The sequence below is a fragment of the Mustela nigripes genome, chromosome 5 (assembly GCF_022355385.1).
Source record: "Mustela nigripes isolate SB6536 chromosome 5, MUSNIG.SB6536, whole genome shotgun sequence".
NCBI classification, from domain to species: Eukaryota; Metazoa; Chordata; class Mammalia; order Carnivora; family Mustelidae; genus Mustela; species Mustela nigripes.
In genome coordinates, this window is record NC_081561.1 from 11134313 (window position 1) to 11153044 (window position 18732).

At 45.7% G+C, this 18732-nt stretch overlaps 1 protein-coding gene across 3 annotated transcripts in view; it reads right to left on the reverse strand.

The window, feature by feature from the left end:
• The window catches only part of NEDD9 (neural precursor cell expressed, developmentally down-regulated 9), a 187595-nt gene that overhangs the window by 15541 nt on the left and 153322 nt on the right, over nucleotides 1-18732 (reverse strand). For all 3 annotated transcript variants that reach the window (XM_059399437.1, XM_059399438.1, XM_059399436.1), the window contains one exon: nucleotides 12737-13183. In XM_059399437.1, the coding sequence (XP_059255420.1) occupies nucleotides 12737-13183 (447 nt within the window). The remainder of the gene's footprint in view (nucleotides 1-12736; nucleotides 13184-18732) is intronic.

Below are 18732 nucleotides of genomic sequence, written 5' to 3' on the forward strand. Positions count from 1 at the left end.
TCGTGATTAAATGAGGGGAGCCAACTAAATTTAATCATTTAGATATGAGTTGAATCGAAAGAAATGAATCTTTACAAATGCATAGTGTTCTCAGTGAGGTCTGTGAGGCGATGGGAATTTCACATCAAAGCAGCCAGTGACAAGAGACTTTGGTTTTCCAAAGCCATCAGGAGATTGACTTGGGTTACTGTTTTACTCTGGTCTTCTCAGTATTGTCATTGTCACAGCGATCACCCTAACCGCCCAAGACACTCCAGCGGAAAACCCCAGGAGATAAACATGCTTTATGAGGCATAGAAGTAAAGCTATTTATCCAAGAGGAAGATAGCAACGTCCCAAACCCAGGACCCTTGACTGGGTTTCTCCTCAGACAAGACCTTTTCAGTGGGAGATCACAAGCTGGATTTGTCAAGAGGCCCTCACCAAGAAGCGGGGCGCATACCCAGCTGGGAGTCTAGCAGCGAAATACCTTTCAAGAGGACTCTCGCTCATGTGGTATCTCTGGGGCCAAGGTCTCAGCAAGACTCCGTGGGCATCCACTTCACTTCCTCAGGGCAGAGCTCGCTCGGGGGTGTCTGGGAGTGGGGCTTCACTGCTGTGAAGGCCCTGAGGTTGGGAAGACCTTAGCCTCTCAGCGCATGCCTCCTGCTCAGGGGCATTCTGTGGAAACGGGAGGGGAGCAAGCTGTGCCTGGGCAGACCCTCCCCGCCGAGAGTCCCAGGAAAGCTGACGAATAGGGTCTCCGCCATGTTCTACCCTGCTTCTTTCTGATGCCAGCCCTACCACTCACTTCTTGTCTCTTTTCTCCAACACCCACCCCTGTTTTCGTTCCTTCCCTCCTCCCGTACTACCAGCAACTGTGAAGAAGAACAAAAACAGTAACAAGGAAGTGGAAAAATTCTACTGTTTGACAGAAAGAACTGGGTGGAATGGATAAGAGACCTAGATGGGACGGGGAGCCCGGAGCACAGGTTCTAGGGTATTCTCATCATTATTATGGCCCATACTTCTACATTAGATAGATGCCTGCTTCAACGATTACAAAAATCACAGAAACAGAATTTTGTATAATTTTAGCAGAATTTAACAAGACATCCCACTTGGAAGGGTACAGAGGGGTCTTTGTAACCGTCTGGGTTTCCGTGTCCCATGATTTAATTCTCTGGGTCTACATCTCTCCATCCCGAAGCAACATCAGAAGTGGCCAGAATGACCCAATCGTGTCTTCTTGATATCCAGATAATGCCTCGATAACTGACCCCCCAAGTTTACCCATCAACCTTGCAGAGCAGGAACGTGGGCACCCGGCTCCTGGCATTGTGCCCTTGGGCCTCATCAAGGCCTAGGCAACCCAGGTGGTGCTCAGGAAGTATAATGAGTAATTGATGAGAAGTTAAAAAGTGCCACCGTACCGTAATAATGACAGTCCAGATTTATAACTCTGCCATTAACAGTTCCTAAGATTGTCTGAATTCAGAAGTAGGCCTTACCGACCAGCAGTCAGCCATTTGCATTTTTCTTGGCATCTGCGGAAAATAAAATCAGATCGCTTCCTGTCTATCTCTAATCTCCCTAACCCCCCAGTTTAATTTATACTATCCCTGGGTTTCATGCATTAACAGGAGTATTTAGATTTCAAAAACCGCCCGCTGGAAAGAACTCATTTCATATAAATGCCCTTAAAAAGCATTCACAGAGCCACCACGGTATTTATTAGATCTTATAATAACCTCTTTGTCTTAAAGCTCATGAACTGTGTGACCCTTTCCCTTTAAAGAAAAACTCTTAGGAAGAGAAACATCACTATTATCACCGTCTGCCTGTTAGAACTGGGGTCCAGCTTTCAGAAACAGCGAAGTTACAGAGGTTCGTCTGTTTAAGATAGAAGATTACTAGTTTCTTTTCATGACCAGAGGAAAAGCCACATGTTGCCTCCACTGGGTTTATTAATTCTCTATAAATGCTCTCTGCCCAGCTTGGGTGTAGCAGTGAGCTCATTCACTGTGCACATAGCAACAATATAATGAAAACCGAGTCTGGCCCGGAAAATACACCCTTGTGGGCCAAGTGCATGGCTTACCCTTCCTAAAGCTTCTCTTGAGCTCATCGAGGTCCCTCCCCCCTCTGTTCTTGGGCGGTGATTTACTTTCCTTCAAAGATATTTCGCTGTCTGATTTTTAGGCTAGAACTCAGCCTTTCGCTCGCCCCATCTAAATCACGATCAGCCTCTCTCTCTCTCTCTCTTTTTTTTCCCCCTCCAAATGAGGAAAAAGTCACAACCGAAGGCTCAGAAGTGGAACAGGGCTCTTGGGTCACTTTCATTAGACACAGCATTCAGGAGGCAAACCACTCCATGGAAACAGTGCCCTGATTGTCCAGCCTCCAGCACGCCTCCCCTGCTGCTTTCAGGAAGCTCTTTGTGCAGCAAGTGCTAAAGCAATATTTAGTTATGGAGTGACCGAGCGTCAAAGAGCAGCTCAAAGCATTTAATGTGGAAGAGCACGGCGGGGAATGACGTCTGGGCTCCTGCCGCGGTTGAGGTCTTTCTCCGCACAAAGTTGAATGGGACCCGTGGTGACAGAGCTGGGTCCAGTGAAGTCATTTTTTTTTTTTTTTTAATTCCATGGACCGAGGTGTTCTTGGAGAACTATAAAAGGCACCAGCGTTTTGGCTCTTTGGATGCCCAAATAAATTCAACAGGACACTAACCACAAGGTCTGGATTTTGGAAGGGAGTTTAGATGTCCACAGACTGCCCGAAAGGGGCTGTGATTGTGGAAAGGGGGGAAGGCATGAGCATTTCAGGGCCCAAATGCTGGGAGCTCTGGGTAGGAGACCTTGCGCAGGAGACCCCTCAGAGCCTCCCTGGGAGAAGGGACGCTGTGGCTGAGATGATAGACCCATCACGTGGCAGAACGTGGTGCTGTGGGCACGGCTGTTGCTTCCAGAGACATCTGACCCGACAAGGGTTTCTGCCATATCCAAGAGGATTAAACAGAGGAAAATGGACAGAAAAATAAAATAAGTTCTAGGAGGAAACATTCTCTTAGCTTTTGGTACCAAAGCAGGGAAGATAGTTCTCTTGAAGAAGCTGCTTTGTGGGAAGTGTTCTCCTGTACAGGGATGGGGCTGCGAGCTGGCTCAGCTGACCTCCCCACCCCCACCCCTCCCCCTTGTTCCTCCTGCTCCTTGCCTTCTATCGCCACAGCTCCATCTTCTGGGGGCGACTGCGGTTTCTAGATGGGAAGGCGGACTGCATCCTAAAGGAGGAGTAAGATTTGCCAAAACTTACAGGGTCAAGTTGAAATTTAGATCAGTGCCCGAGTGTCTTTTTTTTTTTTCTTTCTTTCTTTCTTTCTTTCTTTTTTTTTTTTTTTTAAGAATCTTGAGATCAAGCAGTTTTACTAAACTTTTCCAGTGACTCTGGGAAAGAATCAGATAAGGATATCTGGATCATAAAATTTTAGCAAAGACCATTAGAGATAATTCAACCCTACTCCCCATTTCACAGTTGAGGGAACTGGAGTTCAGAGAGGTTAATCAGCTGGTTAATGGCAGAGAAGTAAGAACGAACCTGGCTGGCTGGGTCCCGAGGTCCACCCCTACTTTTGTCAATATCCCATTGCTTACATTTGCAAGACAGATTAGAAGTTTACTACTTTCCTAGTTTCACTGAGAAACTCACTTCCTTGTTTGGGAAGCAAAACTTGAAATCTGGGTATCTTAAATTTAGGGGGTGCCCCTTTCCCTGGCAAGCCCATTCTGGGAGATTTAACTAGATAGCAATCTCTCCTCATCCATGGTGGGTATGTTCCAAGATCCTCAGGGGATGCCTGAAATTGTGATTAGTTCAGAACCCTATATATACTATGTGTTTTCCTTCTACACATACATACCTATGGTAAAGTTTGATTTATCAATTCAACACAGTCAGAGATTAACAACAGTAATAAAATAGAACAATTATAATGATACACTGTAGGTGAACATGTTCTCTCAAAATATCTTGCTGTACTGTATGGTACACACCCTTCTTGTGATGACATGAGATGATAAAATGCCTGCGTGATGAGGGGAAGTGAGGTGAGTGACACAGGCATTGACCGTATGTCAGAAGGAGGATCATTTGCTTCCAGACCCTGATTGACCGTAGGTAACTGAAATCATGAGAACACAACTGTGGATAAGGGGAGACCAATGTATCTGGTTAAGTGAAGTTATCCATCCGGACTCATTGGAAGTCATTTGAAAAGATGGTGCTTCCAGTGGTAGAGAAAGCCAACACAGCAGTGTTCTCAGTGATGCCACGGTCTTCACATCACCTTAATCATCGGCTTGGGACTTCCGGATCAGCCTGCCATGAAACAGACCATTGCCTCTGGGTGGCGGGAATTTCCACCTTCCTCAACCCCCACTCCCTCAGCATAGGGCTGCTCTCCAGCTTGGGTGGGAGCCTTATGAAGTGACTTTAATTCTTCCTGGCCAAGATGACGCTGTTTAGCACCCAGGATTGTGATGAGCTAGAATTGCTCATGAAACGTCCTAAACAAGCCCTCTTATTTTAGGGCTTGGCAACATCAACCATTAGCCTGGATGTAAAAATCATCAGCTTCAGAGTCAGAAAGACTTGAGTTCAAATACCAAGGCCACCTCTTCCCAGAGGTATGTCCTTCAGCAAGTTAACTCACTTCTTAGACCTCAGATCCCTCCCCTGTAAAGAGAGGGGGGTGTAAGGAACACCCCGGTTCCTTCTGAAGCTGTTGAGAAGATCAGATGAGATTACGGATGCAAGGTTTCCTAACATGGAGCTAGGACCCCAGAGCACTTTCAGGTCACCCCTACTTTCGTCCTAAAGCTATCGTGAAAAATGAGTAACTTCATAGCTTGCGAAGAGCTACACAGACAATTGGTGGTAAATTGGAAAATAAATGACCAGTATGATAAACCACTGCTTTAAGCACCCCCTGCTTGAAGAAAACCCAAGAAAAACTACTCAAACAAATCAGAGGTGATTATGGCATGGCTGAAGATTCCTTGCTTCAAAAATCAGCCTACTTGGGGGTTGCTTTTAAGAGAGAGTCCCTTGGTACTTGTCACATGTTACCGTAGTTACACAGAACTTGGAGAGAAGACACACTGACCTAAGTGAGTCACACTGGGATTCCTTAGCAGCAGCAGCATACCTTTCTAGAAACCCACCTGGGCAATGGGGTCTGGCACTATTCAGAACCAAGCCCACTCCTGATAGGATCTTGCTCTCATTTTCCACAACATACTCAAACAAGCCTGCCTTTTTTTTTTTTTTTTTAAGATTTTATTTATTTATTTGACAGACAGAGATCACAAGTAGGCAGAGAGACAGGCAGAGAGAGAGGAAGGGAAGCAGGCTCCCTGCTGAGCAGAAAGCCCCGATGCAGGGCTGGATCCCAGGACCCTGGGATTATGACCTGAGCCAATGGCAGAGGCTTTGACCCACTGAGCCACCCAACAAGCCTGCTTTTAAAGGCACGTTCCTGTTCCACCAATATGAAGGCTGAGTTTTGTCATCAAATCAAATAAATAAATGTTTTCTTTTTCCTCCCTCACATGGCATTATCCACTCAACCAGCCTTCACACCACACACAACATCTGACCCAATCGCTCTGATAAGCACAGTCACTCAGCATGAAATCATTGAAGAAGGAAGGACAATGACTTTGGTTTACAAGAAGTTACTGATGCACTCTCCGAAATACGCACTATCTGTGAGCTTTATGACAAACCGCGACCGAGTTGGGCGGCCTTGGCATTGGCCAAACAAAAAAGAGCTTTGTACATTTTTAGGGAGGTGTTCCAGTTTGCTCATTCCCCTGGCGTGGGTGGCTCCGCTGGGAGGAGAGAGTTCTCATTTTCAAAGTGAGCTCATCGAGTCCTGCCCCTAAGTGCTCAAGGTCCTCCAGTTCTGTGTAAGCTGTAGAATTCATCTTGACTCTTGAGGGTAAGGAATTTAGATGGACGTTCACTTCTCCACACAGTCCCAAAAGCCATGTATTGAGGGGGAAAATAATTTAAATCCAGATTATCCTCATAGAGAGATGCATGATTCTGAAACCTGGTCCCTTTATGGAGTTTATAAGTGAAGAAACCAGACGTCCTCTGTGCCCTGTCCCACTCTGATTCTCCCTGCTATTTTCAAGGGGTCGCTGTGTGTGCATAGGAAGAGAACAAAGGAAAGTTAGGTGTAGTCAGAGTTTATCTTCTCGGGGAGCTTTCATTTCCTCTAAATCTATTTTTACTTGTTGGTAGACAAATCATACTGTGAATATATAGCAGTTAGCTGGCCGGTTACTGAGTGTTGCCTCTGGCAACCAGATTTCACAATCCTTCAAATCCCAATAAGGGAAGTCCTCTGTTCCCTAACCCATGGCTTTGGGTGAGGGGGTGTGTGCGCGTGTGCGCGCGTCTGTGTGTAATTCGTGATGACTCAGTGTCTAAGAAGGTACAGATATTATAGCAAATCTATTTCTGGTTCTTATGTTACCTTTCAGGAATGGGCCTGGAAGACCTGGTGAAACTCTTTTAATCATTTCCTGCCAACATTTGGCCGTGTCCCAGTTTGGAAGGTAGGACATGGTCTTTAAAGATGATGTCACGGGGTCTAGATAAATGTAGAGTTTTCTGAGTGCCACCCCAGTCTAGCCCATCATACCCATCGTAATGGCCACTGTAGTTTTAATGAACCCATGAGCTTCCCTTGAGATTAAGTGAAGAGGGTAACATATTTTGGTGGAGAAAATAGAGGAGGAGAGAAAATGGCTGGGGTGCAGATGGGAAGGCTTCTCAGAGGAGATGAACATTGACATGGGCTTTAAAATATGACAAAGGGTTTACAGATAGAATGGAGAAGAAGGGGCGCCTGAATGGCTCAGTGGGTTAAATCCTCTGCTTTTGGCTTGGGTCATGATCTCAGGGGCCTGGGATTGAGTCCCGTATCGGGCTCTCTGCTCAGCGGGGAGCCTGCTTCCCTCTCTCTCTCTCTCTCTGCCTGCCTCTCTGTCTACTTGTGATCTCTGTCTGTCAAATAAATAAATAAAATCTAAAAAAAAAAAAAAAAAACATGGAGAAGAAAAGTCATTCTAGATAAATCACAGAATATGCAGAGGAAGCTCCGCTCTCCAGTAAAAATAGTGTCGTTCTCCTCTCTATGTGACCATGGAAGAGTCAGCTAATCTTGTGGCTACTGGGAAAAATGCATAAAAGGTAGGTTCTTGGGCGGCACATTCGGTTAAGCCTCCAACTCGATTTCAGCTCAGGTCATGACCTCTAGGTTGTGAGACTGAGCCCCACATGGGGCTCCGCCCTCAGTGGGGAAGTTTGCTTGACATTCTCTCTCCCTCTTCCTCTGCCCTGACCCCCTCCATGCTCATGTGCTCTCTCTCTCAAATAAATAAATAAATAGATCTTAAAAAAAATAAATAATAAAAGGTAGGTTCTCAGACACGCTCAACTTTACATCAGTCATGCTTTGAATGCTCTCACTTGTTGTGTACAGATAGTTATGATTACAGAAAAGAGATGGTGGCATTCCCCAACTCCCTTCTTTTTTTTTTTTCTTTTTAAGATTTTATTTATTTATTTGACACACAGAGAGGCGGGGGGGAAGCAGGCTCCCCACTGAGCAGAGAGCCTGATGTGGGCCTCAATCCCAGGACCCTGGGATCATGACCTGAGCTGAAGGCAGAGGCTTTAACCCACTGAGACACCCAAGTGCTCCCCCAACTCCCTTCTTAGGGGAAAACTCCGGAGTAGAATCTGACAGACATCAAGAGATGGAAATGAGCTGGATGATAAGATTTGAACCACGTGTGATGATTGATGGGCGATAAGATCAGAATCATTTTTCAGTTTATTCAAAGGTCAACTCAAATCAGATGCTTCATTTCTTGCTTCTGCCTCGTTCAGTGGCTCTGATCCGTGTTCATGGGCTGTCATCTGTGTGCTGACACTTTGCTGTGAGTGTGGCCTCTAGTGGGAAATGCCATACATGGGAATGCCACATGTAAAGGACAGCTCTGGTCCCTGCCTGCCCTACTGGATGTCAATCCCTTAATTCAGAACTGATCTTCAGAAGAATGCAAAACAAACTCAATTCCATCAGTTAAAATAAAAGCAATGTGTCCAAAAAATAATCAGAGAAACACGTATCATTCTCCATGCGGATCGGATCAAGGCACAGAATGGATGAACTCAGGGGCCAGTTTTTGCTGACCGCTTACGTAGAAAAATGAAGCTATTTCAGACCTTTGAGGCCCTTCAGCTTTTGGAGCCTTGGGAGCTCCACTCTCCGCCACAGCCCCTTAGTAAGTAGAATTTTTGCTTTTAAGGAATCGAGAACGTTAAAACATAGACATAATTTAGCTTTTCAAATTATTGGACTGTGAGTAACTCAGTTAATTTAAAATTGCCTGTGAGTTCTTGGCAATCCCAGGGCATATTTAGAAATCCTTGCAAAGTGAGAAGAATCTAACCTACAAATTGTTTTCAAGTGTAATAAAATAGCTTTGAGCTCTAAATGTAGCAATTAATGAGGCAGACATGATAGTTATTTCCTACACATTTGTCTAAATGTTTATTAATTATATTTTTCAGTTTTTGAGTTTTTGTGTTTCATACTTTGGAGTCAAAATTTTTTTGGGGGGGGTGCAGGGGGTTCTGAAACATCCCTGGGCATTCTGCCCTGTAATGCCTAATGGATAAAACATCACTGGCATCCAGAACCCACAGGGCAAAAGACAGTGAAATTAAGAAAGGTGTCAGTTATTTTCCACTCTGTGCAAAGTTCCTACAGAACTAAAGAGAGAGAGAGAGAGCGTGCCACACACTCCAAGGGAACAGCCCCTGTGTTAGCAGTAAAATATTTGCATATCTGATGCACAATCAGAAACACAAACAGGGCTGAGGCCCTTCAAAACAAACTCTGAAAAAGGAAGGACAAACAGGGGAGAGGAGAGGAACTAAGCTTGTAAGCCACACACCCCCCACCTCCTTGTGGGTCCCCTGCACCACCCTCCACGGCCCACCCATCCCCCCACCCCGCCCCTAGTACTGAAGCCCTGGGCAATGTCCTTCCTGCATGTTGTTCCACTCTGTGAGGTGGTTGGGATTGTTCCCAAATTACAGATGGAGAAATCAAAGCCTAGGGAAGTCGAGGAACTTGCCAAGGGATTGACAGCTATGAAGGAAGAGAGCCAGGGGTCAGCCTAACCCCAGAGCCCATGCTCTTTGCACAATACTCACGCTGTCTTGTTTCATAAAAGGGTGGGGATGACATGATTATCTTTCTTTTTCTAACTGCTGATAGAATGAGTGATGCATGGCACTTAGTGTGATTGGGACGAGGACAGGTGTCTCAGGTGGTAGAAGCTGCACCTTCCCAAAGAGCAAAGTCAAAGTGATAGAAGGCAGAAATTTTTTTTTCCTCCTATATGATTCATTCATGGAAAAAACTGTGGTAGATGAAACTCCTGAAGCCCACAGTCCGTAGCTACAATAAGGGAATCCCCGAATCACAATCAGATTGGAACATATCCAAACCCCCACCATGGTCACTTTACGGTAGGTTCTCAAAATGCAGTCCTGGGTCACCTCTCCCAAGAACTAGCCCACGAGCTCAACCCAGGGCAGATTCCCAGGCTCCAGGATTAGAATTTCGGGTGGGAAAGGCCTGGAGATCTGCATTTCAGCTCACCTTCCCTACCTCTCCAAATGATTCTTATGTTCTCTAAAAAACTTAAACTACACTTTCATGCTTTAGAACAAAATCTACCTCCTCTTCCTTTTCTTCTTCAATAGCTTTTAAGGACTAGAGCTTAAACTTCCAGAAATGTCTAGTCCTGGGCTTACCACCCTTTTATAGATAGGAAAGTAAGGAGAAAAATGGGTACAGGGCTATTCACTAAGTCAGCTACAATAAGAACTGGAAAAAAAAAAAAAAAGCCTGAAGACAAAACAAAAACAAAAACAAAAACCCATAAAGCCTGCCCGATCCCCGCTGTACTGAGATGAACTCTTTGGGCCTTGGCTTAAGTCATTAGCGTGATTATCACCCACTGAGAAGATCCCTTCACAGAGGAAGATGTTGATAGAAGTTTTTTCAACAACCGTTATCTAGAAGGTTAACCTGACGTTTTAGCAGCCAAGCCATCTCCACTAAGAAGGAGCGAGGAAGGAAGGAAGGAAGGATGGACAGAAGGTGAAAATGAAAAGAAATGGGGAGAGAGAAAGCACAAGAATGAGAGCAAGCAAGAGAGGGAGGGAGGGAGAAAAGAGGAAGGAAGAGAGCGAGAGGAAAGGAAGGAAGAGCTTTTTCCTCCTCATACTCATGGAGGTTTGAGCCAGTGGCCCAGTGGACATGATGGAAGGAGTCAGTCTAGGGAACCAGAGGCATTCAGTTGACTTTCAAGGTGAGGTCAGGATATGCTGCAGAACACTTGGTGTTCAGCCTGGAGGAACCAGGACCGTTCTGTCCTGCCCTTCCTATCCTTGCCGCCATGTTGCCACCTCAGATCCACTGCAGGCATTCTCTAGTTCTCAGTTCTGGTAAAAGTCTCCCCGCTGTGAAGGCTGGCAGAGGTCCAATTCCGAAGGGCTTCCTCCAACAGGAATCACCCACCGTTCAGCAAACCCAAAATGTTTCACTGATTTTTGAATTAGACAAACAAACAAAACACTGAGTTCACGCGCACACTCCAGCCTCCATCTAAGGGAAGGTGTGGTCCAATTCCGTCCTCTTGAAAAGGATGGAGGGTCAAGGAGCGAATCTGCCGTCCAGTGACAGCACATAAAATGGGAAGAAATCCGAAGTACTTTTCAGACTTGGAACTCAAAACGTTGAGTCTAAAAGGGAAAACATGTCACCTTCTGCCAAAATAAACTGTGATGAAAGTTTAGACCCCACCACCTTTCAGCCAAGCATTTCCTGTTCTGGTCCCCCTCGTCTGCCTCACACTAGCTCCGAGGAGGGAGAGCTATTTTTAAGGTGCAAACAACCAGGACTAAGAATGAGAGAAGTTATTTATTTATAGTTACACCTTTCAACTGTTCTTTTTTTTTTTCCCCCTCTGGAGACAGAGGCTTGGTTTGGCTTTCCCTTTAAATCTAAAGTCCCTTGGGTAAGAAGGACTCTGAAAGGTCATGACGGAGTCACTTTGCCTCCAGAGAGTGATCATCATCCTGGGCAAAACAAGTCACCTTTTCTTGAGGAATTCCTCCTCGCATGCATGCGCCGGGCTTATGCCACACAAGTGCTCTTGAGCAATGGTTGGTCTTACGTACCTTTTGTATAAAAGGTGATTTGAAAATACATTCCTGGTTTTGTTATTTTAAGGAATCCAACAGTGATTCTCCCCCTCCCATTTTTTGTCCAACAGAGAATTCCATTATCCTGAGAACAGATATTCCGTAATGGACGTGATTGTGTAAATTCAGCCTTTGTATCAGATTTTCTCGAAGCAGGACACAGGCATATGTGGTGTTCTTGGGGCCAGCAAGGTCCTTCTCATATCTAACTGCGTCTTCCCTTATTTCTCATTCCATTAAATCAGTCCATTCTTGATACCAGACCTCAAAGAACTTGTTGCAGACCCTTGGAATTTGCCCATTAATGAAAGAAAAAAGCCCTCCCTTGCAGTGCTTACGTAAACCTGATCTTGGTGTTGGCCAACACTGACTAACATTATTTTCTTTCCAGGTATTTCCCCCTGACATTACAGTGTTTGCTTGTCTTCCCACTACAACGTAAGCATCACGAAGGCTTTGCTCACTCCTTGGTTCATCGCTGTATCACAAGCATCAAAAATATACTAAATGAAGGGTGCCTGCCTGGCTGACTCAGCTGGTTGGTCGAGCATGTGACTCTTGATCCTGGGGTTGTGAGTTCGAGCCCCAGGATGGATGTAGAGATTACTTTAAAAAAAAAAAAATCTTAAAAAAATACATATACTAAATGCTTAAAATGAATTTGATGAACAAATTTCTATTTATGTCAAATTGTTGAGACATCTAGAATTGTACAGAGTGCTGCAGAGGTCCTCCCCACCCCCCTTTCTTTTTAACATAATGGTTTCCTAACTATTTTAGCTGTACTGTTTTCATCCACTGGTTCCGGCATTATTATAGGAATTACTTGAAGGACAAGAGGATGGCTCTTTTCTAAATTCACTGGTGTCCACATGTTTTAATTGGACAACCTTGAAACTAACAACTTTACAGAAAAGTTGGTTGCCATGACCCACTTCCAGCCTCTTCGCTCCCTTTACTTCTGGTGGGTTCTTTGTGCAGCCAGGTCAATGGGGTCACGATTCAGCTTTTAGTGAAAGAAGAGTCCTTTCTGCATCATTGTACTTGTGCAAAATTTGGTGCCTTGTACAACTCAAGGAGGAAACAGAAAAGACTGGAAACTGAGTATAGAACCTAGGCCAAAAAGCAGATCTATCAGAAAGAAACAACTTAATGGTCCAGTATGATCTGGAATGACACAAGAACTTATAATTACATGGAAACAAAGTTTTGCTGACCAATGAATGGAAAAATGATGCAAAACCAATGCCCAAGTTCAGGTATTTGGGTATACTTACTCTTCGGAAGATATATTTCCTTCTTGAGAGTTTCAAGCTTTTGTTCTGGGAACATTTCTACCACTCTGAGTGCAATGGAAACAAGTAAGGAGAAACACAAATCCAGTCGGCCGCTCACTCACCTTTTTGCTTGAGTGGGGCCCATTGGCTCCCCCAATGCTTCTCTGCACTGATGGTGGTACTTGATACACATCCTGTTCCTGGGTACCGTGGCTAGTGGGGACCTGGTAAATTCCCTGATGTTGGTAGGAAGATGGCACTTGATAGATGGTGTCTCGAGGAGCACCGTGTGGGTTTGGCGCTTGATAGAGCTTCTGTTGGCCAAAGGACTGGTGCATCAGTCCAGAAGTAGGCTGGTCCTGACCGGAGGGGGTCTCCTGAATGGGGCCAATCAGGAGCTTCACCCGATTGCCGGGGACAATGCCTTGTCGACCGTGCAAGGAGCAGAGCCACCATCCTTCCAGTCCTCCTGTGTTCTGCTCTATGACAGTCAGGATGTCTCCCTTGCGGAAGGCCAGCTCCTCAGCACACTCAGGGACATTGTCGTATAAGGCCCTTGCCATAAGATTCTAGGAAGAAGAGAACAGAGGGACATCATGTTAGAATGCTAGCTCAGTCCTTTAAACACCAAGAGCCCTTGCTCTTATGGAGAGGCAGGATTCCTGGAAGGGAGCGAAAACCAAATGGGAACAATAGCCTGTAAAGAGAAAAACAGATGGTGCAGACAAAACACAGATACATACGTCCTGTGTCTGCCACCAATGACATCAGACTGCCTTCTCGGCGAAGCGTTCTTTTCCTCTAACACCAGATGCTGTGCCAAGGAATTATGAGTAGCACTGGTAAAGAGTTCACTATACAGAAACACTTTTCTTCCTTTCTTAAAGCCAGCTTAAAGAATAAAATATTCCAAGACCTTCAGATGTGCCACACCAGACATTTCTCAAGCTTTGCATACACTAGAGGCAGAAAGAGTCGGAGAAATTCCCAAATAACCAACGGTACACATGGCATTAATATCTGGTGTTCAAATGGAAACAAAAGTAGACTATATATGCCTTGGCAGGGCTTATAAATTCTTGTTCTAAGCTGATCACGAAGTCCTTGGATACAGGGAGAATCAACAAGCATTTTTTCCATGATAATCAAGCATGGGTATAGAATGGCCGTAGTCTACATCTCCAGACTGGATGGCCGGGAGCTACGAAGAACTTGTCACCTGTAGGTAGATGACACCTCTTTCTTCTTTGGTCTTTGATTCATACCTTTCCTCAAGGCCCCTCCTCACCTGGCCACTTTCCCGCCCTACTTCTTGAATCTCACCATTCCCATCAGAAAGGCTCTGCCCTCCCCTTTCATGGGTCCAAACACTCTCTCCCTTGTACGAAGGCCTGTCTGGCACATTCAGTACTAAGCAGACAGCCAAAGTAGGCATTCGGCAGAGAGCGGGCAAGCAGTACGTGCTGACATTCTTGGAAGCCTTTCAAAGGCTCGGAAGAGTTCATTTCTTGGCGTTAGTCGTGTTTCACGGTGTGATGGCAGCCATTACGATGCGCCCGCTCCTTCCCAGCGCACAGAGGAGTCCGGATGCCGTAAATTCATCACAAGCACTTGAAAAACTAAAAGTGACCTCTCTGCTGCTTCACTGAAGTGTCTGGATGCACTTGAGTCACTGGGACGATGATCAGTTGTTGGGGGAGGGGCTGCCTCTCCGGTGGAGCATGCTTGGGACTTTACATATTCATGGAATTTTTGGCAGGTGTTGTTTGGATTCCTGCCCCCCCCCCCCCCAACATTTGATTTGCTTCTCTAGAAACATGGACTTGATCTGCCAGCCCCGGGCTTTTCATTCCTTTAGAACTGACATATATTAATCATCTCCCCCTGTTCTGTGCCCCATAACCACAGTCCTGTGCTGTGTCCTGGGCCTCCCCTCTTGGGGCAGGGGTGCTGCATTATGTAAGGCAGCTCCGCTCTAGTCAGTACCTGGGAGGGGGGTCCTACTCTTACTGTTAATCCTCTTAGGGCAACTACTCAACCAGAGAAAAGGAGATCAAGCCATAGAAGTCAGTACTCAGGGAGCTTGATGATGCTTTTTAAGAATAAGGTTGAAGTTCTTGTTCTTGACAATTCTGAGATCCATAAAGTCTATCACGTAGACAGGTGAGCAGTAAGGGAAGCTTAAGGGAAATGGAGGGGTTTGTGATCGAGCTGGTTTTGCTGAGTATTTATATGCTAGGAAGCTTTGGGGTTTTTCCTAACAAAAATTCACATACATGAAGAGAAAATCACACAGCATCCCTAGCCCAGCTTGAGGAACCACTTAAAGATGTGTCATAATCCTAAAATCTGTTTCTTTTCTTCCATCTTTTGAGTTGTGTGACTTAAAAGAAAAGTCACAGAGTTATGGACAAAAAGATTCTGGTTCTTTGCACCAAAGTAATCTGAGGGCGATCGCTCCACTGGGGCTGTGCTGTGATTAGAGTAGGGAGAGAGCTGAGCATTCTGGTCTTTGTCCCTTGCTCTGGGGCCCCATTCAGTGCCGGGAATAGCTGGTAAGAAAGCCCTCGATGAAATCCAAAGTCACAGAGTTAGGACCAGTTCTGTAGAAGCTGAGGGTGGGTGCCGGTAGGATTCTAGCGGCCACGAAGAAGGACAAGAGAAGAAACATAAAACAGTAGAAAGGTAAGGGACTTCCGACCTAATCAGCACAAATAAACTGGAGGCATGTGGAGCTGGGTCCCTGCCATGGGACTCCATCCGGCCCGAAGCGGAGCACCGGACCGTGCTTGATGCGGGGCGGCTTGAAATCCCATGTGGGATGGATGTTCCTCGTCTCCCACACCAGTGACCCTCCCGCCCGCTGGGAAGCAGCATGCTAATGCTTCAGACGTGCCCCAGGAGCTCTGAGACCGCTGTCCTGGCTAACCGCAGCACCCTAGGTGAGTTCTCCTGACAGTGGTCCGTGATTTCCCAGCGGTCCTTCCTGCTGCCCACGGAGGTGAGGGTTTAGGAGGAGAGCTCGCTTGGCATGACCGTGGAGGGCACGCACCCGGTGCTGCCTGACGCCTGCCACGCTGACAGGTATTCTCTGCCTTGGACGTACTATCTCGGCAAGCTACAGAGTCTGCGTCTACACCCACCGCTCTCCCACACAGAGGGTTACACGCACTTCCAGAGACCTTTAGAAAATACCTGGACCCAACCTCCGCGTTTTACAGATAAAGAGACAGGCCTGAGGAGGCCAGATTATCATTCGCCCAAAGCCCCACTGCTGGTGTCAGAGACGAGAATTCTCTTTTTCCAGAATGCTAAGCCATCTTTAGCTCAACTACACAGTGTCCTCCAACGGGGCTCAACTCCATTATATAGTGAAGTGCTGAAGACAATTCTTGCTATGTCTATAGAATGAATAGATTATTTCCTTTTGTGCCTCCACTTCCCATGGACAAGATGGGGGTGAGGGTAAGGGCACCCAGCTTATGCCTTTACTGTGAAAACGAAATGAGTTAATCCAAGTCAAGTACCTTAACACGGCTGGAGGCTTAGGAAACTATTGTGACAACTTATTAATTTGCTGGATGGCTCTTTGGACTTATGCTCCCTCCCCACTCAGGCTCCAGTCAGTTCTCCATCAAGGGCTGGGTGCTTCTCTAATTATGCTATTTTATATATATATATAATAGTACATATAAATATGTAATTATGTATTTCCACATATATTATATTTTATAATATAATATTTAATTTTATATTATTTATTAATTTACAAATCATATATTCAATATAAATATATACTCATACACAGCTGATATTTCTCTTGCTCACAATGACATATCAGAACTGTATCTTGCAGTATTTCTCTGAATTAATAATGAGTCATGGTTCCTGCAACCTCTTGTGGCATATGTGCCTGCAAACAGCAATAACTAAACTATTCATTGCCCTCAAGAGAGCAAGACAAAATCTTATTATTATTGCTATTACTCTGATGAGTCCTGGATACACCTCTTTAGATTCCAGCAGAGTCCAAGCTATGAGAAAGTGGGGGAAAAAATGGGGGAGGTGCTTAGCTTTTGAAAACGCTTGGTGCTTTGGGGGGCAAGCGTTCATCCGAGAAGATAACAGTAAAATTAAATTAAATTAGCCAGAACACAAACCATCTCATTCAAAAGTGCATGGAGTTGACAGGCAGATCAAGAGTTAATTGTTCCGGCTGGAAGAAGGTGGAGGGATCTCCTCCTCCTTCTGGATGGGAGGTGTGATGCCTTAAGGCCACAAAGTCAGAAGGGTGCTTATCTGACTATCTTAGAAAAACCCAGGAGAAGGGGTTTGTCTATTCAAGATCGCCTCTTTCTCCCACCAGCCCCAGGATATTTATCTCTAGGGCAGGGAAGGTCAACAGAGAAACAAATCTAGGAGAGATAAGAGAGCTAAGTCATTCTATAGCCAGTTGGATGGTGAGCCTGGGAGGGTGGCAGTTAGAAATGAAGCTAGGGCTTGGCCAAGGGCCAGAACAGTTGGGGCACAGAAGTTCAAAGCCAGGGGAACTTCAAACAATTACACTCCAGCTCCTTCACCTTACAAATGAGAAAAAACAAGCTCAAGAAGTTAATGATTTGCCAAGCCACCTGGCCAAAAGGTCACAGAGCTGGGACAAAAATTCAGGAGTCCCACCTCCAGCTCCAGAATCGGGACAGTATTTAACAAAGTCAAATGCATGGACTACCAAAGCTGTGCTTCTAATTATGATTGGGAATCAGCATTAGAGTTATAAATCCTCTTTGAGGGGACCCTAATTACAGTAGCCTCTAGCAGTGATCCCCCCGGCCCTGGTCTTTCTTGAGGCTCTCTTGGCTCCCCTGGTTCCACCTCTGGCTTCTTCTCTTCTCTCTGTTCTCGTGATCACTCATCTACCTGCTTCTTCACAGACTAATCATATTCCAAAGAGATCCCTCCTTTGTTCTTTGCTTGTCTTTGCATCCTCAGTCTCTAGAGGAAACACACAGAGAAGAGAACCATAGCTCCAGCTGAAATACTTCTTTTGCCCTCCGGTCCCATATCTCCAACTAGCTAATAGGTGTCTTCTACTCTAACTGGCCAAGTGTAAAAACTCCCTTCTGCTGCTTTATCTCTCTTAGTTCATAGCATGTACACGGCTGCCCAAGATAGGAGGCTCAGAGGTTTGCAGATTCTCTTCCCAACCTGGAACTCAATCCACTTGGCCCCCATCTTCCTCCTCACTGCCTCTCCTAGTTCAGGCCTTCAACAACCATGTAGTGGGAGCCTGGCAATTGCTTCTCAACTGACCTTCCTGCATTTACCTTCTCCCACCTCAAAATCTACCTTCCACCTTCTCCAGAAGAGTTATCTTTCCAAACCTATCTGCTGGTTTCCCTTTCCAGTTCTCGGTCATCCTGTTTCTCTTAGTATGACCTGTCATATCCCATTCAAGACTGTGAGCTCCTGAAGTTCAGGGAGGCTGATCTATTCCTTTGGCCCTTCCAGAACTTGAGCCCAGTGTCTGAAGCAAAAATGTACCTCATTCAGTGTTTGCCAACTTTTAAAATGGATTCTGGACTCTGATTTCCTGGTTCTCTACAGAGAAGGTGAAATGGTTTTCTAGAAACGTCAGCAAGACACCTGGTAAAAGATGGATATGGAAAGATGAACTTAGGGGAGCAGAAAGATAAATGGCAGGAAAGTGCCCGCCCCTTCCTATTAAACAGGATAATGACGTAGATGGGAGCTTGAATCTAGTGTCCACAATGACTGAGCAAACAGGAAGGCCAGGAGGAGCCGACCATCTCAGCCAGATTAAATACAGTCATCTCTGGAGGAGCTTTTTCTCCCTGCAGGGCAGCACGTGACTGGGCACCATTCATGCTTTGCCAGGACGCTGGGTTCTGCTGTTCCTGGTTCAGCTGTGCCTGAGGAGTGGGAATAAAATACTGCACAACCAGCCAGAACACTGGGTACACAGGGCTCTAGGTCATATGATAGTCTCCACACCATCCCCCACTCTTCCCTGCCCCCCCCCCCCTTTTTCATTGCTATCAAAATGTCAAGAAAGCTTATTAGTACTCCCACTGCCAGGGAAACTATCTGCTTTTCCAAA